The 24,797-nt window shown below is 36.1% G+C and overlaps 1 protein-coding gene across 4 annotated transcripts in view; it reads right to left on the reverse strand.

The window, feature by feature from the left end:
* Nucleotides 1-2,069: 2,069 nt before the first annotated feature.
* The window catches only part of LOC132379532 (pantothenate kinase 1), a 100,511-nt gene continuing 77,783 nt past the window's right edge, over nt 2,070-24,797 (reverse strand). For all 4 annotated transcript variants that reach the window (XM_059947520.1, XM_059947522.1, XM_059947523.1 and 1 more), the window contains exons 5-7: nt 22,499-22,622; nt 9,123-9,248; nt 2,070-2,688 (exon numbers count right to left, since the gene is read on the reverse strand). In XM_059947520.1, coding sequence (XP_059803503.1) covers nt 2,629-2,688; nt 9,123-9,248; nt 22,499-22,622 — 310 coding nt within the window. In that variant the 3' untranslated portion in view covers nt 2,070-2,628. The remainder of the gene's footprint in view (nt 2,689-9,122; nt 9,249-22,498; nt 22,623-24,797) is intronic.

Here is a 24,797-nt window from a genome sequence, read left to right on the forward strand (position 1 = left end):
AGGTAGAGAATTAAAGAGTCAAGCCAATGGAAGCTTGAGGTCATACTTGTGGATATATGGAGGTATTCTGAAAACATTCAGGCAATTTGGGTTTGGTCTCTCCAGTACAGAGATGACTATATAATTTGCAGCATACATACAGTAGAGCCTACTAAACTAGTAAAACTATCTTGTGGAGAAAGGTGCAACAGAAAGGAGAAATGGAACAATCAACCAGATGTTTTATTTTATTTAGAGATACAGTGTGGAACAGGCTGACATGGTCCAAAGAGCTGTGCCTCTCAACGACCTGTCTATTTAACACTAGGCCATCATAGGACAATTTACAATGCAGTCTTTGGACTGTGGAAGGAATTCAGAGCACCCGGAGGAATCCCACATGTTCACAGGTAGAACGTACATATTCCTCTCAGCATTAGAATTGAACTCCAAGGCTCCAAAGTGTAATATAGACTGCCATGCTACCGTTAAGTTAAGAAGAATCTCTTTGTAAGGGTGGAGGAGGAATGAGATCAGCTGTAGCTTGAAAGGGATGATAAATCAGTCACGATGGAATGGTGGTGAAGACTTGACTGCCTACTTCAGCTCCCTTGACTTATGGTCTTGTAACATTGGAAGAACCAGAAGAAACTGAAAGCTGAGTCAGGTGGCAAAAGACAAGGCAAATTCTATCTAGAATGTGAAGGGAGAGGAGTGACAGCTTACTTGCAGGAAATGGAACAAGGCTGAAGGCTATGTCAATTTTGGAGGATTGGAGGGGTAAACAAATAATAATAGAGGGCAAGACTTCAGAAACATAAAAATCGCATTTTCAGAACAGATGCAACGGAGATGGGAAAAGGATTATAATGGAATTTACTTCTAATGGAAGCAGAATGGGAGGAAGTGTGGTCAATGTAGCTGTGAGAGTCCACAGGCTTGTTATGTCAACTGGATCTGAAGGAGAGATGGAGAAATCAAAGGAAAAGATCAGATGGGCTCTGTGAAGGTAAAAGTAGGGTGGAAATTGTCAAAGAAATCAAGAATAAGAAGTAGCACCAATAAAGACACTAATGTATAGGTTGGTGTGAACTGGACTGAAACAAGGTAGACTTTATCCTTGGAATATCCCATACTTTGTAGAAAGTGAGTAGAGTCAAAGTAACTTAAAATGAGAATAAATTTACCTGGTGGTGAATGATGCAGTGGAGGGAGACTGGTTGGAGCTTTAAGCTGTCCATTGTGAGACATAAGCTGAGGTCAGGAAACCGGAAAAGGGCAAGAGTAATTTTAGTGGAAGGAGAGTGGAGAAGCAAAGAGCAAAAACATGGTAAGGAAACTGATTGGGAATAAAGAATTGGAGTGGGAGGGGTGGTGTTTAGAACCAAGAAAGAAACAGAGATAGAATAACTAACTACACCAGCATTCAAGCAGAATGATCAAATTGTTTGCTTGTCTTGATCAATGTAAACAAATAGAAAAAAACTTCCTATAAATCAAAAGTGTTTGGATAAAATCAATGTGAGAATATTACAAAGGCAAAATTATACACCACCTGCCATAATGGAAATAAAACACTGGAAGAAACAAAAACCTTTTCACAAGTGTTAAGCAATTTTAAAGTTGTCCCCAACATAATTTGTCATTTTAGAAACATGATCATGGAATACATACCACAAGTAAATGTATATTTAACAAACATAAAATTCAACACTGGCACCTTTCCCTGTGCATAGATCCCATGATTAAGTTCAAACATCAAATATATTGTATCCAAAACATCAGGAATTTACTCAAAAATATCTAGCACAATGAGACGATTGCTTTTAAATAGGTTTAACATATCAGATAACGAGTTCAATGACTTAATTTGATGAACTTTCAATCATACAGTAGTTTAAATAAGTGGTTTTCTTTAATTAAACAGCACAATTATCAAAGCAGTTTCACATTTGTGGGAAGGCTTCTTCATTAACATGACCTAAATAGTGATTTTACAAAAAGAACTGTTGTGGAGAGTTCAGCACTTCTGTCAAAAATGTGGCTACATCAAAAACTGATCAGCTTTTTAAGCTGGTCTTGATACATTTTGGGGGGGTGGGTGGGTGTGTGTGTGTGTATGCGTGTGTTTTCAAAGAAAATCATTTATAAAGTCTTATTCAGCACAGTTTTAAAAAGGCAACATAAATCTATGTGCTGCAATATTCACAATACTTCAGTTTTGTAGTTTCATTTGAAATCAAGGGCAGGGTTTGAAATAAGATAAGAAAGAATTTAAATCTTTCAGGTCATTTATAAATAATACTTAAAATGATTACAGTTTGATCATTCACAAGGCAGTACATCCCAGAAAAGGGAAAAAAATTCAGCCCATATTTATACAGTAATTATTTTCCATTATTAATACATGAAACCAGTGTGTTTTGGCTATTTTGCATGGTTTAAAATTGCTACAGTATTTACAACAGTGGGTTATTTAATATCCCTTTGAAATGAGTCTCAGTGCAGCAGAACAGGACCTGCTGTAAAATTGTGTGAAAATTATTAGTTAATTGTTTGGTTAGAGGAGTTCACTTTGCCATTAATTTCCATTCAGCAGCTTTTCATATAATGACAAGTTTTGTTGATAGTTGTGGTCTACTCAGCACTTCAGTGTACATCTGTCATCTTCAATAATTCCAGCAATGCCCCGACTGCTCCAAAATAGCCCTGCAGGATCAAAAGGGAACAGAATTGATGAGGCAGTCAGTCATTTTCTCCATGAATGGTAGGCAGCTATTCAGTAAGACACAGCACGTTAAGGCAATGTAATCCCAGACACTATAGATAGAACAGTATGAAATATCTGATCCACATCTGCACCATTGACTTCAGAAACTAAGCGTTCAAAGTCAGCTTTTTCCCTTGAGATTTAGTTTTCCTAACCCTTTAATTGCTCTGTTTCCGCTTCTGCAAGAAATTACACAGATAAATTCTTAGCAAGCTTGTCTTTGGTCAATTACGCAATAGGTTGACACATCCTCATGAGCTATCCATTGGATAGGAAGAATGCCAACTATTTTTGCCACATGATAGTACAGCTGGATTAAATAATAAACATTTCTGCAGTGTGATACAAAAATTTAAATCCACTCATAAATAGGAAAAGATTGACAGTGCATACATACAGTATGCAAATCAAATATTGCAACTTGATAATGGTATATTATTAAAGCCTAATATTGGTCTAAGCAGCCTCCAACTTGATGGCACCAACATTGATTGTTCTAGTTTCCGGTAATTTCACTACACACCCTCTTCTCTCTCTTCCCATTCCCCCTTATCCCCTTTCTCCAACAAGAGAAAATCTGCAGATGCTGGAGATCTGAGTAACACACACAGAATGCTGGAGGAACTCAGCAGGCCAGACAGCATCTATGAAGAAGAGTAAACAGTCGATGTTTCCGGTTGAACCCCTACCACTTGCTCTTCTCCTCACCTGCCCATCACCTCACTTTGGTGCCCCTCCTCCTTCCCTTTCTCCCATGGTCCACTCTCTTCTCCTCTCAGTTTCCTTCTTTTTCAGACTTTACTCTTACACCTATCACCAAGCAACTTCTCACTTCACACCCTCCTCCACCCACCAACCTTCCCCCTCACCAGATTTCATAAAATCAGCTGGCATTGTTTATCCACATCCCTCCCTTACGCTGGCTTCTTCCCAATTCCTTTCCAGTCCTGATGTAGGGTCTTGGTCAAAAACTTCAACTCTATTTCTCTCCACAGATGTTGCCTGACCTGCAGATTTTCCTCCAGCACTTACTACGTGTCGCTCTAGATTTCCAGCATCTGCAGAATCTCTTGTGGTAATGGTATATAATTGTCATGTTAACATCACACTACAATATCCACTATGGCTGAAGGAAAAGACTGCTCAGATGCCAGCTTCCAACCATATCTAGTGCTAGGTGCTCCCTCTGCCATTGTATATTGGGAATGGAAAGAACTGCTAATGTGGAGGCCATATTGGATGGTAATGTAGATGGCAATGCCTTCATTCAATACCCAAACTGCTCTGAATTGAGGAGGTAATTAAAGGGCAACTAAATAGCTGTAACAGGGCTAACAAAGTCAGCCAGAGCAACTGTGACTGTAGGAAGTATGAGCAGGTTAACAGATGGCATGAAGATTGTTGGCACCGTTGACAGTGAGGAGGGTAGTCTCTGGCTACAGAATGATGTTTAGACTGGTAAAATAGTGGGACATTTTGATTAAAAAAGTTATGGTATATTGTATTTGCATTTTACTTTTTTAAAGGTTTTATGTAGGGTATAAAAAACACTGTAGAATGCTCTGCTGTTAGACTATCATCAGCGATGATCTTGGCTGCTTCATGATCAACAGACACTTCATCTTTAAAATTTTTGTAAACTTAAATAACGTAATGCTATGCCCTTTCTTAAATCTGTACAACCAACCTGCTGAATTAACTTCAATTTTCAGTTTGCCGATAGATCTTTGCTTGTTTCACGAATAGCATACCATTAAGCAGCACATGTCGACTCTTGACACCAATGAATCCGTTCTTTAAATACATTATCGAGATCTTCACTTTTTGCTTTATGCAGTGTTTTTCTATTTTTCATTCATTTCAGTTCATTACATATCTGCAGTCATTTCTCAGAACTGTCTGAGGTGTGCAGAGGCCTGCGCATCACCTGGGAACCTTCCCAGCACCTTATGGAATTTTCCATTTGTGACATCATGTCAATGCTCAAAACAAATTGGATTTCGAAGATTATCAGGTTTCGTATTGGGGTGCTCAACCTGTACTATCTTCATAGATTTATAGAATTACCTGAAATTTAAATTCGCAGGCTGCCATATTGGGATTTATATTCATAGAAAAATAGAGGGCTACGGGTAACCCTAGGTAATTTCTAAAGTAAGCACATGTGGCTTTGTGGGCTGAAGGGTATGTATTGTGCTGTAGGTTTTCCACGTTCCTATGTTTCTATATTCAAAGGTTTGAACCTTTTTGTATATTCGACCTTGCAGCTGATCGGCCAACTTTACCAATAAGCTACTGTAACAGACTTTGTACAAAGCCTTTCTGTTATTTGCAAAGCTATACAGGAACAGTAACTTGAGGACAGAGTCTCCTAGCTCTCCTCCTCCACTGCAGCTAGACATGGTTCCGGTGCATCCTTTAATGCATTAAGTTTAGAGTTAGAACTTCCCACCGCTGTCTGTAAGGAACTTGTACTTTCTCTCCATGACCGTGTGGGTTTCCTCCAGGTGCTCCAGTTTCCTCCCACAGTCCAAAGACATCCCAACTTATAGGCTAATTGGTCATTGTAAGTTGTCCCATGATAAGGCAATGTTTAAACTGGGAGACTGCTGGGCTGCATGGCCCCAAGGGCTGAAAGGCTTGTTCCACACTGTATCTGAATAAATAAACAAACAAAGCTGTCATTTTCTACACTAGCAATGTGTTGTGGCTGACATGTACTTACAACCTCGCTGATCACCCTTGAAAGGTCTGCTTTCCTTTTAGAGCTGCAGGTAGCATTTAAATTGTGGTAGATGCCCAGGATTCCTACCCTCTCAACCACTGAACTGTGCAGACTATGCATCAGCACTAGCAATTCAACTGATAAGCTGTATCTGTAACAATAAAAGGATCAGACCCGACTGAAATCAAGAGAACAGCTCACCCACTAGAAAACAATCACCAAGATCTAACTTACAGACTTTTTCAATATCTGACTTGTCTTTTTCACTTGTGGAGTAGGCACCCATGTATTAGATATGGAATATGGCTTGGGCTGTTAATGAACGCCCTTTAACAAGGTCCGAGACTCGAAAATTTTACAAGATAGTACATTCACAAAAATTCACCAAGTGACTCTAACAAGATGGGTCATTGCTTTGGGGAGTAGCTTTTGTTCAGATATTGCAGCCTTTGGGCCTTATTTAGTGTGCATTTTTCTGAGCACAGATAGAGCTACACTAAAAGTGGTATTTGCCTTGATGTTAAAAGGCAGTAGCAGGTCTCGACCCTTAATGTGACTCTCCAGTTTTCCATATTTCTTGCACCACCTACTGGCATTACATAGAAAACACAGAAATCATGCAACACAATACAGGCCCTTCGGCCCACAAAGTTGTGCCGAACATGTCCCTACCTTAGAAATTACTAGGCTTACCTATAGACCTCTATTTTTCTAAGCTCCATGTACCTATCCAAAAGTCTCTTAAAAGACCCTATCGATTCCGCCTCCGCCACCATTGCCGGCAACCCATTCCACGCACTCACCACTCTGACATAAAAAACTTAACCCAACATCTCCTCTGTACCTACTCCCAAGCACCTTAAACCTGTGCTCTCTTGTGGCAACCATTTCAGCCCTGGGAAAAACCCTCAGACTATCCATACGATCAAAGCCTCTCATCATCTTATACACCTCTATCAGGTCATATAACTATATAACAACTACAGCACGGAAACAGGCCATCTCGGCCCTTCTAGTCCGTGCCAAACTAGAAGTCACCTATCATCCTCTGTCGCTCCAAGGAGAAAAGGCTGAGGTCACTTTACCTATTCTCATAAGGCATGCTCCCCAATCCAGGCAACATCCTTGTAAATCTCCTCTGCACCTTTTCTGTGGTTTCCACATCCTTCCTGTAGCGAGGCGACCAGAACTGAGCATAGTACTCCAAGTGGGGTCTGACCAGGGTCCTATGTAGCTGCAACATTACCTCTCAGCTCCTAAATTCAATTCCTCGATTGATGAAGCCCAATACACCATATGCTTTCTTAACCACAGAGTCAACCTGTGCGGCTGCTTTGAGGGTCCTATGGACTCGGACCTCAAGATCCCTCTGATCCTCCACACTGCCAAGAGTTTTACCATTAGTGCTATATTCTGCCATCATATTTGACCTACCAAAATGAACCACCCCACACTTATCTGGGTTGAACTCCATCTCCAACTTCTCAGCCCAGTTTTGCATCCTATCAATGTCCCACTGTAAGCTCTGACAGCCCTCCACAGTATCCACAACACCCCCAACCTTTGTGTCATCAGCAAACTTACTAACCCATCCCTCCACTTCATCATCCAGGTCATTTATAAAAATCACAAAGAGTAAGGGTCACAGAACAGATCCCTGAGGTACCCCACTGGTGACTGACCTCCATGCAGAATATGACCCATCTACAATCACTCTTTGCTTTCTGTGGGCAAGCCAGTTCTGGATCCACAAAGCAATGTCCCCTTGGATCCAATGGCTCTTTACTTTCTCTATAAACCTTGCATGGGGTACCTTATCAAATGTCTTGCTGAAATTCATATACACTACATCTACTGCTCTTCCTTCATCAATGTTTTAGTCACATCCTCAAGAAATTCAATCAGTCTCGTAAGGCACGACCTGCCCTTGACAAAGCCATGCTGACTACTCCTAATCATATTATACCTCTCCAAATGTTCATAAATCCTGCCTCTCAAGATATTCTCCATCAACTTACCAACCACTGAGGTAAGACTCACTAGTCTATAATTTTCTGGGCTATCTCTAATCCCTACCTTGAATAAAGGAACAACATTCGCAAACCTCCAATCCTCTAGAACCTCTCCCGTCCCCATTGACGATGCACAGATCATCAACAGAGGCTTAGCAATCTCCTCCCTCACCTCCCGCAGTACCCTGGGGTACATCTAATCTCATCAGTGTTCAATAACTTCAACGATAACTTAACTGGAATGTGAAACTTAATAGTCACTGTTCAGCTATCCACTTGGAAATCAGGTTGTACGTAGTTATTGATACTTGAATTATCGAAAGGTTTCTGAAATTTATAACCTACTTCAGGGTAAAAATGTCTGTTCATTCTGTGGTATACCTCTGCTACTTCCTCTGGTTCCATACACACTTTCCCACTGTCACACTTGATAGGTCCTATTCTTTCACGTTTTATTCCCTTGCTCTTCACATAATTGTAGAATGCCTTGGGATTTTCCTCAATCCTGCCCGCAAGGCCTTCTCATGGCCCCTTCTGGCTCTCCTAATTTCCTTCTTAAGCTCCTTCATATAAGTCTTATAATCTTCTAGATCTCTAACATTACTTAGCTCTCTGAACTTTTTGTAAGCTTTTCTTTTCTTCTTGACTAGATTTATTACAGCCTTTGTATACCACGGTTCCTGTACCCTACCATAACTTCTCTGTCCCATTGGAACATACCTATACAGAACTCCACACAAATATCCCCTGAATATTTGCCACATTTCTTCCATACTTTTCCCTGAGAACATCTGCTTCCAATTTAAGCCTCCAACTTCCTGTCTGCTAGCCTCGTAATTCCCCTTACTCCAATTAAACGCTTTTCTAACTTGTCTGTTCCTATCTCTCTCCAATGCTATTGTAAAGGAGATAGAATTATGATTACTATTTCCGAAATGCTCTCCCACTGAGAGATCTGACACCTGACCAGGTTCATTTTCCAATACCAAATCAAGTACAGCTTCTCCTCTTGCAGGCTTATCTGCATACTGTGTCAAGAAACCCTCCTGAACACACCTAACAAACTTCACCCCATCTAAACCCCTTGCTCTAGGGAGATGCCAAACGATACTTGGGAAATTAAAATCTCCCATCACGACAACTGGCATTCTAGTGCTATTGGAACAACTAGACCTTCCCAAGTACCTTGCCATCAGGCACAATGGGGAAAAAGTAAGCATTTAACAATAATACTCTGACTAAAGCCACCAGTTCATTACTACATTTGGCAAATGACTACTTCTACAACTGCTATCCTCTCCTTATAAATTTACTCCAGGGGAAGTAAGTTAGATGCTGATTTAACATGTGCACATCAAAACAGAGTGAAATGCCTTGTTTGCATTAACAACCAACACACCCAGAGATACATTAGGGGGCAGCCAACAAGAGTCAGCATACATTCTGGTGCCAACATAGCATGCTCACAATGCTCGGCAAGAACACAAAATTAAACAACGCCTGCTCCTCCCTCCCATGAGAGACATGGCTTCCAAGAGGTTAGCTAACTTGACCAACTTGGAAGAAATCATCTGTGAAATTGAGATGCCTTGTTTTTAATTTATTGAAACATCAACTGTTATAAAACAGCACTCACCTCATGTTCCAAGAACAAGGCTTTCAGTTGCCCATTCGACCAATAATCCATTGCATAGGCAAGTAATTTCATGGAGACCATATTAATTCTCAAGAAATTTCCTACAAATACCACTCTGTCGATATTCTATAAAAAGGTCAGATTGAGAATATTAAGACGCAAGTAAATTATTTTGATCAATTTCAGAACACCCATGTCAAATAAGTACATTGCATTTTGTGACATTGAACTAATTAGGTAGGACAAATTTTTTACTGCATTGTTGATATGTACATAGTTCGTTTTGAACTAAGGAAACAGCATAACCACTGGCTCCTGTGCCTTTAGGAATGGATTCTGGGGGAGCTGGAGTCAGTAACACCAATCTCAGTTTGTTTCTAAATATTACAAGAAGATCTGAATACTGCTCAGGAAGTCAAAGTCCAATTTATTATCGAACTATGTATATCTTAGCATATACTGTGGATTCCAGTTATTTGAGACACTTTGGGACCACTGCATTTTGACCCAATTAGGCCGCTGCCCATTTAGCTGAAGCTCCATGGAAACAGTTGAAAAGGTATTAAAAAGACAAACTACTATTTAACTGAGTAAGGAATTACGTACAAAGATGAAACACAGAAGAAATCAGAACACAATCAATCCTGCAACAGAAATATTAAACTGTGTATTAGTTCCTGTGATGGAATTCCTCCATCAATATGCTGCTGTGTTCTTTCCATTGACTGTAAGTGAACAAAATCAGCGTAGACACCTAGTGCAGATAACGGGTTGCCTTCATGTAATGCTTTCAATGATTGTATCCTCTTAATCTTCATTTTCATTGTAACATTCAAGATGATTGCTGATACCTTCAAGTTCTTCATAATTCCTAATTTGTTGTATTGGTGCAAAATCATTTCATTTTCACTCCTGGCTGTTTTCAGCATCTCCCAGCATAAGTGCTTGAAAGTGCAGTGGGAAAAACGGTTCTGAAGTAGCTTACTGCTTATTTCTCCACCAATTATCAGTGACAAAAATCAAAACTGTTTGCTCTAAGCAAGATGTAGTTTCTAATGGCCACAAAATGCATGCAACTGACACTAGTTGGAAACTGTTCGGCAACAGTCTCCTGTCCCAGCAGCACAGCATCCCAAATAAACAAAGGGAATCCATGCTCTTTTATTAATTAGTTTTTGTTCTTCAAGGGTTGTCCCAAATAACTGGTTGCCCCAATTAACCTAATTCATCAGAATCCACTGTCACACCTTGCAGGCATGTATAGAAAAATAAAGAAATACTATAGAATTTATGAAAATCTATACATAAACAAAGGTTGATTGTTTTTGTTCTCTAACAACTTATAATAAGTTATAATAACTTACAGTATACATTGCTCTAACAGCTTGTACCTTGGTAAAGACTCAGATGAGAAGTGTGGCCACCCATTCCTCTCTATGCCTGGGCCCAGTCTCTATTTGTAAGTTAGCAAGGGGGTAACAAAATTATTTAACTTGCTTCAAATAGTTAATTTTCTGGAAATACTTTTCAGGTCTATTAAGTTTTCGGAGCGGGGGGGCGGGGGGAACTCATCTCCTTATCTGTAACACATGTTTGCTTAGCCACAGTGTAACCATGGTGTCACACTGCAGCCAATTTCTCACTAATCTATTTTATACAGGATGCACTATTCTGGACTGTATCCCATGCAGGGACTTCAACGTGAAAACAATGTCTCTGTGTTAAAGCTCTTAGTGAACTATTTTACTTACTCTAGAATTAAAATAATTCAGAAGCTGCCAATGAATTAAAAATACACAGACCATGAAAGTTAACACAAACACTATTCATGGAGCATGAATCTGAGGCTCGTTTTGAACTGGAACCAAACTAACTACACTGTAAGCACAGAAAAGGTCTAAATGTCACAAAACTTTTGAAGCAGATATTGTGGCGAGCATTCAGTCCATGATGACAGACAAGAGGAGCTCGTTTATCCTACTGCTGTTTTTATTGCGACAAGCAGAATAACAGTCAGAGTACCATCACTCAGTGAGAACCAACTCAGTCACATAGAGATGGGAGAGGTGATTATTACATACCCTGGTTACAAGTCAGAGTGACCCACAAAAACACAAGCGAACTGTATAACCCAAAGCTAAAATGTAACAATAAATCAGCTTGAAAATCTCTCCATAATTCCAAGAAAAAGATACATATATTTTAAAATGAACAATAAGTAGCGCTGGCCGCTAGTTAGGCTGGGGTGAACTGTCAACAACCCCCCTGGAGTGCCAAAATATGTATGTGGTATCTCTCATATTTAATTACAAATATTTTCAGTAGGAATAATGTTTTCAAAAAAAAAAAATTGTTGTGCAGTTGAAGCAGATTGTTTTCTAAATGTATTTGTTTCATTTCCGTTAAATGCATCGAACTGTTTAATAAGACTAAGTACCATTTTCTATAATGAAAATACTATCATGTTTACACACATAAGTCTACACAGGAGTAAGACAAATAACGTCATCACTGAGTCCAAGATGCCGGCCCCTATACTTTGATAGCCCTGTACAATGCTGCTTGATCTCCATTCTACAAGGCAACACTGTAAAGAAGCTCAAAGCACAGAGAACATGTGTGGACTGATCAATTTTCTACGAACGTCCATGCAGGATAATTTTGTTTTTTGTAAACAAGCTAATACAAACATTAATAATTAATTACGTTCCAAAACGATGTCAACAATGTCTTGTTGGGTAGATAATTCTTCTCCACTGATTTCATAAATCAGACATTGTTAGTGCACGGACCACAGGCAAATATTGATTCACTACCAGGAAGCACACACTCCAAATGTTCTCTCGTTACAGAGAAGAAGCAGGAACTTCATTTCAGTACACCTCTCCCTTCAGGAAAGCCAGCTTATTAGCTAAGTGAGATGGGAATTTGAGCACCTCCTAGACTTCAGTCCCCAGCACCCAAGTAAGCAATGGGTCAGTCAGGAAAGGCGAGTGGTATTCTAAAATGTTCCTAATTCTCTAGGCCCAAGCAAAAGATAGTTACTTTTCAAAATCCTGTACCATTTTTCATCTACAAATCACCTCCTAACATATGCACCCTGGCAGGAAAATTTTCAGTGCTCAACAACTTCAACTCTAACTTAACTGGAATGTGAAACTTAAAAGTGACTGTTCAGCTATCCTCCTGGAAATCAGGTTGTACGTAGTTATTGAAATCTGAATTATCGAAAGGTTTCTGAAATTTATAACCTACTTCAGGGTAAAAATGTCTGTTCATTCTGTGGTATGAAGCTTTGAAGTATTTTGCAATCTTCCCCACAGAACATATTCATATTCCATTTTATATGCCTGTACAATTTTGCCACCTACTGGTGTAGCAGAATATGACAGCGAATTCAGAAGTCCTGACATCCATTTATTTGATGTGGCCCCACTATCTACTTGTACAAGCATATTTGATCATTCTATGCTGCACTAGTTACTGGTTTCAAGAGTATCATGAACATCTTCAGCGTAAAATATAAACTGATCTTGTGTCAATAATAAAATGAAAATGGCCACTTATTTCTTCCAGCTGAACCTCTAATTTGACTCAAATTTGCTAATTACGTCAACATTCGCCTGTGCAGAAAACTGACTTTAGACCTGCAATTCTAACCTGGTTCCCCTCGAGCAGTTAGCACTCGTGAAGTCAACTTAACTCAGCACAGGTTTGGTTCTGATGTGATGCCTCTTGGAGCTTAGCATGGGGTTTAAGACTGGGATAATCAGGAGAGCTGGTTCCCTTGCTGTTCACACTGACTTGGAATCCTTGATGATGACTTCTAGTCCCTCAGATTTCCTGGCAGGTTCAAAAACTGTTTAATAGGACCCAAGAATCCTCATGTCTGGTTACAGAAGTTAAATGTTTCAGGTACGCTTCAAATCTTATCATTCTACAAAATTCCAATTTGGAATCAGTTTGCTGTACATCACTTGAATTGGGCAATGACAGAATGAGTCAATGAAATTAACACAGCAACTACAAACTTCAACAGCAACATAATAAGGTACTTAAAGCAATTTGAAAACCATGATCCACATACGGACTTTTAAGTTTCCTCCTCTGTTTTGTTTTTAAACCAGTACTTGCTGACGCACTAAAGTGAGGAAAGAGACTGCCATCTACAGCCAACAAGAATAATGTAACTGGTGGAGTTTCAAGATGGCGATGTAGACATCTGCCTTTTAGGCGCTCTTCATTTTTTAAGCTATAATCACCCCTTAATCAAATCTTTACGTACTTAATTACATGGGTTGATATTTACGATTTATTTCTTTTTTAAAATAATACTTGATTTAATTTTTTCAAACTTAAAATGTCTGTACCTAAGAAATCGTCTAAAGACCCTATATCTCTCGATGCAATCTCCAGTCTTCTGGATACTAAACTGGATACTAAACTTGCAAGTCTGGAAAATAAACTTACTGCAAAAATGTCTGAGCTTGAAGAAGTCGTTAGATCATTTGATACCAAGCTTCAATCGCTGGCAGCAGATATTGAACGGCATGAAGAAAAGTTTGCGGCTCTTGACAAGATAATTTGTGAAAAAATAAGTACAATTGAAACTTTGGAGGAGAAGGTACGGTCAACCGCTAAAATAGTGGAGCAGAATAAGTTTAAAATCACTGATCTTGAAAACCGATCTCACAGACAGAACTTGCGTATTATTGGATTTCCCGAAAATGTTGAGTCTGGTGACTTAACTGAATATTTCTCTAACTTATTGTGGGAAATTTTTGGTGAGGATGCTTTGCGGGCTAAACCTACTATTGATCGTGCCCACAGAGTTTCGAGATTTTCGGCTGCGAGAGACAAGCCACGAGCTGTGATTGTCCGTCTCCATTATCCTCGGGAGAAAGAGCTTTTAATTCAATTAGCTCGTCAGAAAGGTATGATTTCTCACAGAAACAACAAGTTTCGTATTGTTGAGGATTATTCATTCGAGGTGATGAGGGCGAGAATCACTTTTAAACCGGTGATGGCAGAGATTCATTCGATTGGACTTAAACAAGCTTTAAGATACCCAGCGAATCTCAGAATTACGTTGAGTGATGACAATCAGCGCTTCTTTAATACTCCGGAAGAAGCGAAGAAATTCATTGAAGAATATCGGTCTTCCAGTACAATTTGAATTATGTGTTATGTTGAAGAATTTTTGGGGAGAAGACGCCATTCCGTTTTTAGGCTTTAACTTATGAAGCTGCGGTATAGCTTTTTACTTTGGTCTGTAGACATGGTTTTTTTTATTATTATCATGATTTACAGATGCTCTTTTAATTTTACTATAATGTCTTTTTTCTTAAATAAGTTTTTTTCCTCTGGATTAGATATACATGTTAAGACTTTGTAATAATGGTTTATTTTTTAAGATGTCGTTTCTTTTTCCCATAAGACTTTGTTTTCCGTAAGCGTTTATTTGCCTGTATTTGAGAATGGGACGAATGTTTTGAATTTTTGGACCTTTTTTTTATATATATATTGTAGTGGTTATTGAATCCTTTTTTAATCTTATTTTGATGACCTTTTTTTAAAAAAAAAGTTTGGCGAATTTACATTTATATTCTGTAATATGGTCCTTTCAAAATGTCGTTTCTTCTTCCCATAAGTCTCTGTTTTTGAAATGTCATTTTCTTATATTTGAATATGGAATCTTTTTTTAAAGGCATATTACACTATTTTAAACTTCAATGGTTATCCTTTTTTTATTAATGATTTTTTGCTTTTTTATATTATTTTTTCATTTTGATTGATATATATTCTTTCTTTTTACAACCCTGTATTTATATCTGGGTGTTATATAGTTTCTCTTTTCTTTCTTTTCATGGAGTTGCCATCTTGAAATGGGGGTAATATTAGTATTAGTTTGTGCGCCTGCCGCTTGGCTTTTTCTCGTGGGGTTGGGGGAGGGGGTAGGGATCTTTTTTCACGCTTTTGCTTTTTATTTTTTTTTGCTTTTAGTTTATGGGCCGACTTTAAATTATTAATATTGTTGAGGTGTCATGTTCTCCGGTTGCTCCTGAATCATTTTTCCTTCTTCCTGAATTATGGGTTATGTGTCTTTTTAACCTTTTATGTTATATACAACTAATATTGGCATGATGGGTAAGTCTATTAATTTTATCTCTTGGAATACTAATGGTTTAAATCATCCGATTAAACGTAATAAAATATTTAAAGTATTCCATAGACTAAATGCTAATATTATTTTTGCACAGGAGACCCATATTAGGAGGGAGGATAATCAACGTTTTTTTTAGGTTCTGGAAGGGTCAACAATTTCACTCGAATTGTACCGCCAAAATTAGGGGTGTGTCTATTTTTATAGACCCCTCAATTTCGTTTACACATCATGAAATTATTTCTGATCCACAGGGCAGATTTCTGTTGATAACTGGTTCACTTTTTAATCGAAAAGTGGTTCTAATTAATATTTATGCTCCAAACTTTGACTGCCCCGAATTTTTTAAACGTTTATTTACTTCCCTTCCTAATCGAAATGAATATATGTTGATAATGGGTGGAGATTTCCATGTCAATTTTTCCAACGATATTCTTGACATCTTACCTTTCCAGAGAAATTTCCTCACATATTTGTTTAACTCTTGAAAAAACTTCTGGGGTAATTGCATTGGTAATGATTGAAATAAATATTGTAGTCTAGGGAATATATTCATTTTTATTGTATTTACTCTACCTACTAATGTTACTGGTAATGCCATCCATTTATCAAGATCTTCCTGAATTTTTTTCAAAAGTGGTAAATAATTTAATTTGTATAAGTTTTTTATGTCATTATCAACTCTTATACCTAAATATTTTATACCATTTGCTGGCCATCTAAATTGAGTTATTAATCGACATTGATTATAATCTCCTTTAGTAAGAGGTAAAATTTCACTTTTATCCCAATTTATTTTATAACCCGATATTTTCCCATATTCTTCTAATCTATAAGATAATTTGCGTAGTGAATGTAATGGATCTGTTAAATAAAGTAGAACATCATCAGCAAATAAGTTAATCTTGTATTCTTCCTGATTAACTCTGAAACCCTTAATATCTGGGTCCATTCTAATTAATTCAGCTAGTGGTTCTATTGCCAACACAAACAAAGCAGGTGATAATGGGCAACCTTGCCTAGTTGATCTTGTTAACTGAAATGATGTTGAAATTTGACCATTTGTCACTACTTTAGCTTTGGGATTAGTATTTAAGGTTTTAATCCATTTTATAAATGATGTTCCTAATCCATATTTTTCCAATACCTTAAATAAAAAATCCCATTCCAATCTATCAAATGCTTTTTCTGCATCTAAAGCAACTGCCACACACATTTCCTCCCTCTTTTGTGCTAAATGGATTATACTAAATAACCGGGTTACATTATCTGCCAATTGTCTATTTTTGATAAATCCTGTTTGATCCATATGCACTAATTTTGGTAAGCATTTAGATAATCTATTAGATAAGATTTTTACTATTATTTTATAATCGGTGTTTAATAAAGAAATAGGTCTATATGATGCTGATTTTAAAAGGTCTCTATCTTTTTTTGGCAATACTATTAAAATAGCTGTTGAAAAAGATTCTTGAAGTTTATGCGTTCTTTCCGCTTGATATATTAACTCCATAAAAGGAGGAATTAATAAACCTTTAAACTTTTTATAAAATTCAGGTGGAAAACCATCTTCTCCTGGAGATTTATTACTTTGAAGTGATCCCAAAGCTTCTTCAACTTCCTTCAATGTAAAAGGCGTATCTAATCCCTTCTGTTCTTCTGTATTTAATTTTGGAAGAGTTATTTGTGATAAAAATTCTTCTATCTTAACATCATCATTCTTTGATTCTGATTTATACAACTCAGAATAAAAATTCTTAAAAGCCTCATTAATTTCTAGAGGCTTATAAGTAATTTCATTCACTTTTGTTCGAATTGCATTTATTGTTTTGGAAATCTGATCTGTTTTTAACTGCCATGCAAGAACTTTATGTGATCTTTCATCTAGTTCATAATATCTCTGTTTAGTTCTCATAATTGCTTTTTCTGTTCGATATGTCTGGAGTGTAATATATTTTAACTTCTTATTAATAAGTTGTCTTTGTTCTAGGAGGATTACAACTTCCAAATTTTAAGAATTATTATAAAGCAAATCAACTTAGATTTATTGCATCTTTTTTTGAGAAAGATAAACCGGCATGGGTTAGAATAGAACTAGATAAAATAGGAGAAAACGTACCAGAAGATTTTATATATAAATGGGAATCTAAATGGATACGGGAAAAGAAAGAATCTCCTATATTAAAACATTTGATTGATTTATGGAATAAGATAAATGTTGATAAATGTTAAGATAAATCTTTATTAGCAAAGAGATCTTTAATTCAAAATAGACTTATTCCTTTCACAATGGACAATCAACTTTTATATAATTGGATTCAAAAAGGGATTAGATATATAGGGAATTGTTTTGAAGGAGGTATATTAATGTCATTTGATCAATTAAAGAATAAATATAAAGTATCAAATAACACTTTATTTTGTTACTTTCAATTAAGGGCTTATTTAAGAGAAAAATTAGGTCAAACAATGTTATTGCCGAAACCTAATGAAATAGAAATTTTAATTCAAAAAGGAAATATTAAAAAATTTATATCTTGTATGTATAATTTGATTCAAAAACAGGCAATTAAACAAGGAATCCATAAGTCAAGACAAAAATGGGAATGATTTGAATATTAAAATTGAAGAAACAAATTGGTCAAGACTATGTCTTCATAGTATGACAAATACAATAAATGTTCGGTTAAGATTAGTGCAGTATAATTTTCTACATCAATTATATATTACACCACCAAAAATAAATAAATTAAATCCAAACTTATCGGATCAGTGATTCCGATGTAACCAGGAAATTGGTACTTTTTTACATTCTACATGGTCTTGTTCTAAAATTCAACCTTTTTGGACAAATTTAAGACTCTTACTGGAACAAATTACAGGAACACAATTTCCTCATAATCCAATATTACTCTTATTAGGTGATATTGAAGGGATAAAACCAAAACTCAAACTAAATAAATACCAGAAAGAATTTATAAAAATTGCACTGGCAGTAGCCAAAAAAGCTATTGCAGTTACTTGGAAATCGGATACATATTTAAGTATAGACTCTTGGAAGAAAGAAATCTATGGTTGTATTCTATTAGAAAAAATTACTTATAATTTAGGAGATAAATATGAAACATTTCTGAAAATTTGGAGCCCTTATTTACAAAAGACAGGATTAAATCTATAGATGCTCTGAAGATGAAACAATTGGTCATTTGGGGAAAGAAATAAATATACATATTAAAGTTTTTACGAATTCCATGGAGCATGTGGAGATCTTCCAACAACCAGACAATCTTTCTTTCTTTCTTTCTTTTTCTCTTTCTCTTTTTTTTTCTATAGGGCAGTTAGGGGGGAGGGGTTAAGGGGAGGGGGGAAGGGTTATATACATTTTTTTTCATACTTCATTTTGTAACTACTTAAAAATGCAATAAAAAAAGTTTTCAAAAAAAAAAATGGGTGGAGATTTCAATTGTTGTCTGAATCCTTCGATGGATAGATCTAAATCTATCCAAATTCTTCCGAATAGATCAGCCTTACTTATTAATTCTTTTATGGTTGATTCGGGAATTACTGAAATATGGCGGTTTTTGAACTCTAAAGATAAAGAATTTTCGTTTTTTTCACATATATATCACAGTTATTCTAGAATTGATTATTTCCTTATTGATTATCATTTATTAACGGATGTTACTGATTGTAAATATGATTCTATTACTATTTCGGATCATGCACCTTTGAAGTTATCTATCAAGATTTCGGACTTTTCCAATAATACTAGATCTTGGAGACTTAACGCTACTTTGCTTCAAGATCCAGAATTTATCACCTACATAAAACAGCAAATTGACTTGTTTTTCTCAACAAACTATACTGAAGAGATTGACAGAGGAATACTTTGGGACTCTTTTAAGACTTTTATCCGTGGACAAATTATCTCATATTCCATTGGTAAAAGAAAACAAAGATATTTAGATATTGCTTTATTAGTGGATAAAATTAAAGAAATTGATAAGATTTATTCCGTGACTCCTACCAAAGAACTTTATAAGAAGAGAGTTGAGCTTCAAATGGAGCATAGCTTATTATTATCTTCTTCAATTGAGAATCAATTAATTAGGACCAGGGCTCAATTTTATATCCAAAGTGATCGAACTGGTAAATTGTTAGCTAACCAATTAAAAGCTATTTCGACTAAGCGACAAATTATTAAAATTCGTAAACAAGACGGTAATCTAACTACTGATCATAAAGAAATCAATAACACTTTTCAAGATTTTTATAAATCTTTATATCAATCAGAATTTGATGGCGATCTGTCCATGATGGATAATTTTTTTAACAATTTGAATATTCCCAAACTGACAGATGAAGATCGTAGCTTGTTCGATGCTCCTATCTCTATGGCCGAAATAGGAGAGGCTATCTCATCAATGAATTCAGGGAAAGCTCCTGGTCCTGATAGTTATATTATAGAATTTTTTAAAACTTTTTCTTCTTTGCTTTCCCCTTGGTTATGTGAAATCTTTAATGATGCATTTGCTAAAAAGAGATTACCTCAATCTTTTTATGAAGCTACTATCTCTCTAATTCTTAAAAAAGATAAGGATCCTACTTTATGTGCATCTTATCGCCCTATATCACCATTAAATGTGGACTCTAAGATTCTTACAAAAATTTTAGCTATTAGGTTAGAAAAGGTACTATCGCAGATTATTTCAGAAGACCAAACTGGTTTTATTAGGAATCGGTATTCCTTTTTTAATGTTAGAAAATTGATTAATATAATTTATACTTCATCACCCACAATCCCAGAATGTGTTATTTCATTAGATGCTGAAAAAGCTTTTGATAGAGTTGAATGGACATACTTATTTAATGCTTTGAGATATTTTAATTTTAGTCCTAATTTTATATCATGGATCAAACTAATATATTATAAACCTGTTGCTTCTGTTCTTACAAATAATTACAGATCCTCTTTTTTTCAATTATCTCGTGGTACGAGACAAGGCTGTCCCTTAAGTCCTTTATTATTTAATATCGCATTAGAACCTTTAGCCATTGCTATTCGTGAATCTCCTAATATTTTTGGTATTACCCGTAATGAGAAATTATACAAGTTATCACTTTATGCTGATGACTTGTTGTTATATATTTCTGATCCTGACAGGTCTATTCCCACTATTTTATCCTTGTTGGCTCAATTTGGTAGTTTTTCTGGTTATAAACTAAACTTGGATAAGAGTGATTTATTCCCTTTAAATGCGCAAACTTTATTGAATGACAGGATACCATTTAAAGTTGTTACTGATAACTTTATCTATTTAGGTATAAAAATTACCAAGAAATATAAAGATTTATTTAGACAGAATTTTTTACCTATGCTCCATCAAATTCAACAACTTACTACAAGATGGTCTCCCTTATCCTTATCATTAGTTGGTCGGATTAATGCTATTAAAATGATGATTTTACCGAAATTTTTATATTTATTTCAAGCTTTACCAATTTTTATTCCTAAATCTTTTTTTGATAACATTGATTCAAAAATTTCCTCATTTATGTGGCAAAATAAAAACCCCAGGTTAAGTAAAAGGCAGTTACAAAAATCTAAAAAAGATGGTGGTTTAGCTTTACCTAACTTTAGATTTTACTATTGGGCGAATAATATTCGTAACTTAATATATTGGAAATTAGATTTGGATTCACCATTGTGCCCACAGTGGGTAAATTTAGAATGCAATGAGGCACAGGGATATTCTCTAGTCTCCGTTCTTGGTTCTTCTCTTCCTGCTGATTTAGTTAAATTCAATAAACAGATATCCAACCCTGTTGTCAAACATACATTACATATTTGGTTTCAATTTCGTAACTTTGTTCTTGATAGCCCTACTTTACTTAATTTTTTTTTCAAACCTTCTTTGACAGATCAAGCTTTTAGCATATGGAAAAGGAAAGGTATAAAATGTTTTCGTGATTTTTTTTTGAAGGTAGTTTGATGTCTTTCGACCAACTTTCCAACAAATTTAAGTTACCTAAATCTAATTTTTTTTTTTAGGTATTTACAAATCAGAAATTTTTTACATAAAGTTTTACCATCCTTCCCCAATTCAACTTCAATGGATTTCTCAGATTTGATTTTTACCTTAAATCCTTGTCAAAAGGGATTAGTAGCTTTTATTTATAATATGATTATGAAGATACAACCAGAAATATCAGGTAGAATTAAACAAGAATGGGAAAAAGAACTTCAATATAATATATTAACAGAAAAATGGGAAAAAATTTTTACAAATGGTTAATTCTTCTTCTATATGTGCTAAACATGCTTTAATACAATTTAAAATTGTACATAGAGCTCATATGTCTAAAGATAAGCTTGCTTGATTCTATTCTCATATTAACCGTCAATGTGACAGATGTCATTCAGATGTGGCTTCATTGACCCACATGTTTTGGTCATGTCCCACTTTATATAACTACTGGAAGGACATATTTGCTACCATTTCCTCAATTTGGAATATCGATTTACAACCTCATTTTATTACTGCAATTTTTGGTATACCAAATGAGGATGGTAATCAGTTTTCCCCTTCAATCAGACGAATGATTGCTTTTGTAACATTAATGGCCAGAAGGTCTATATTACAAAATTGGAAAGAAGTAAATCCTCCTAACATGTTTCAGTGGTTCTCTCAAACTATTTCTTATCTGAGCCTGGAAAAAATTAGAAGCACTATTTTTGACTCATCAATTAAATTTGAAGAAACTTGGGGACTGTTCATTCGACATTTTCATATGAAATAATTTGGCCTCTTCCAGACCTTCTCTGTTTATTCTTGTTCAGGTATGGAGTTCCGGAGTTTTTGACACTATCACATACATATAAACTGTTATTATTGCCCATGTTAGTTTAGTTTAGTGTTTTTTTTCTCATATATATTTTTTCTTGTATTTAAATTTTTTTTTTCTTTTGATGATTATTCTTATTTTTTTCATATATAATTATTATAGGCTTGATTGATCAATGTACTATTTTTTTCTGTTGATATTTTAATAGGATATTGTTATCTTATTATTAATTCAATTTCAAGTCTATTGTACTTATAACCTATTCATTATTATGTTATGTTTTTTTTATATATGAAATTCAATAAAAAGATTGAAAAAGAAAGAATAATGTAACTAAGTAATCTAATGTCTAAAAGCAAACACTTACCTCATTCAGTGCACACATTCGAGCTATTGATCCAATATTGTTTGTTATAGTGACCAGTGTCGCTCTAGCCAAATCTTCCTTAGTAATGGAATCTCGCTTCTCTTTACTCATCATGTGACCAAAGCTGCACAAATTTAAAGTTATGAGAATTAGTATCAATTGCTGTATTAAAGTTGATTCTCAACCCTTGATTTAATTATTCCTTGCATCATTTATTTTAAGACTTAACATTAATCTATATTCTTACTCATGTCTCACATTTCAGCATTATTCCCAGATCCTCAGATTGCTAGCATAAAGTACAGCTCAATGCTAATAGAAATAAATCATTCATAAATCAATAATGACAGTGAGGTAGTAAATTATCTTCAGCAGATTAAAACACTTCAGAAAATCCGAAACATTTTTTAATAATTCACCGCTAACTCAGAATTAGTTTACAAAACTGAACCGTTTTCCCCCATCTGTAGAGACATTAGGAACAGAAGCCCTTTTCAACTTCTGCATACAACTACTTTATTCTCAATCCATCTTTCTGATCACCTTATCAATGGATCCATCACTTATGCATGTATCATTTTTTAATCTTACTGTAACTTAATGTACCCTTGAAAGCTCCTAACCAGGTTCACTCGTAACTTACTTTTACTAAAAAAAACCTCCACCCCCACCCCAGTCTCTGGTTATGTTCGAGTGAATCCACACTGTATCATTGTTACTAGCTTTGCATCCTTCTTGTAATGAAATACTTAAAAATACATATAGGAACAAAGATGAAAATAAGCTATCGACCTCTCCAAATTCACGTACCGTCTTTTTTGGTCACTTTGGTCTCTGTTTAAATCTTACTTGTACAGGTGTACTTCTTTGTTCAATTTCTCAAAGATGTTTTGCATTTTAATTATTTGTCTCCAAGTCTATTAGCTGTTTTAATTTCATAATCCTAATTACTAATTTCTTTCATTTCCCGCAAAAATTAATTTCATTGGAAAATCTTGATATTGTTCACTTCACTGAAAAGCCCAAGTCCTATGTTCTAGTGAACAACAACAGCACCCAAAATAGCTGTAATACAGAACTACAGAGTTGCGGCATCCCAGTGCATCTGTAGATGTGAACTTCCCACTATTCTGGACAGGTGTATAAAAAGGGCCTGAAGAATCATTGGGGATCCGAGTCACCCTAACCACAAACTGTTCCAGCTGCTACCATCCGGGAAACGGTACCACAGCATAAAAACCAGGCTCCAGGACAGCTTCTTCCACCAGGCCATCACTGCTCAATTCATGCTGATGCAACTATATTTCTATGTTATATTGACTATCCTGTTGTACATAATATTTATTACAAATTACTATAAATTTCACATTGCACATTTAGACAATAGACAGTAGGTGCAGGAGTAGGCCATTCAGCCCTTCTAGCCAGCACCACCATTCACTGTGATCATGGCTGATCATACACAATCAGTACCCCGTTCCTGCCCTCTCCCCATATCCCTTGACCCCGATATCTATAAGAGCTCTATCTAACTCTCTCTTGAATGCATCCAGAGACTTGGCCTCCACTGCCTTCTGGGGGACAGTATTCTACATATCCACCACTCTCTGGGTGAAAAAGTTTTTCCGCATCTCTGTTCTAAGTGGCCTACCCCTTATTCTTAAACTGTGGCCTCTAGTTCTGGACACCCATCAGCGGGAACATGCTTCCTGCCTCCAGTGTGTCCAATCCCTTAATAATCTTATATGTTTCAATCAGATCCCCTCTCATCCTTCTAAATTCCAGTGTATACAAGCCCAGTCGCTCCAATCTTTCAACATATGACAGTCCCGCCATTCTGGGAATTAACCTTGTGAACCTACGCTGCACTCCCTCAATAGCAAGAATATCCTTCCTCAAATTTGGAGACCAAAACTGCACACAATACTCCAGGTGGGGTCTCACTAGGGCCCTGTCCAGCTGCAGAAGTAACTCTTTACTTCTATACTCAATTCCTCTTGTTATAAAAGCCAACATGCCATTAGCTTTCTTCACTGCCTGCTGTACCTGCATGCTTGCTTTCATTGATTGATGTACAAGAACACCTAGATCTCATTGTACTTCCCCTTTTCCTAACTTGACTCCATTTAGATAGTAATCTGCCTTCCTGTTCTTGCCACCAAAGTGGATAACCTCACATTTATCCACATTAAACTGCATCTGCCATACATTTGCCCACTCACCCAACCTGTCCAAGTCACCCTGCCTTCTCATAACATCCTCCTGACATTTCACACTGCCACCCAGTTTTGTGTCATCA

Source organism: Hypanus sabinus, chromosome 22 (genome assembly GCF_030144855.1).
Source record: "Hypanus sabinus isolate sHypSab1 chromosome 22, sHypSab1.hap1, whole genome shotgun sequence".
Classification (NCBI taxonomy): Eukaryota; Metazoa; Chordata; class Chondrichthyes; order Myliobatiformes; family Dasyatidae; genus Hypanus; species Hypanus sabinus.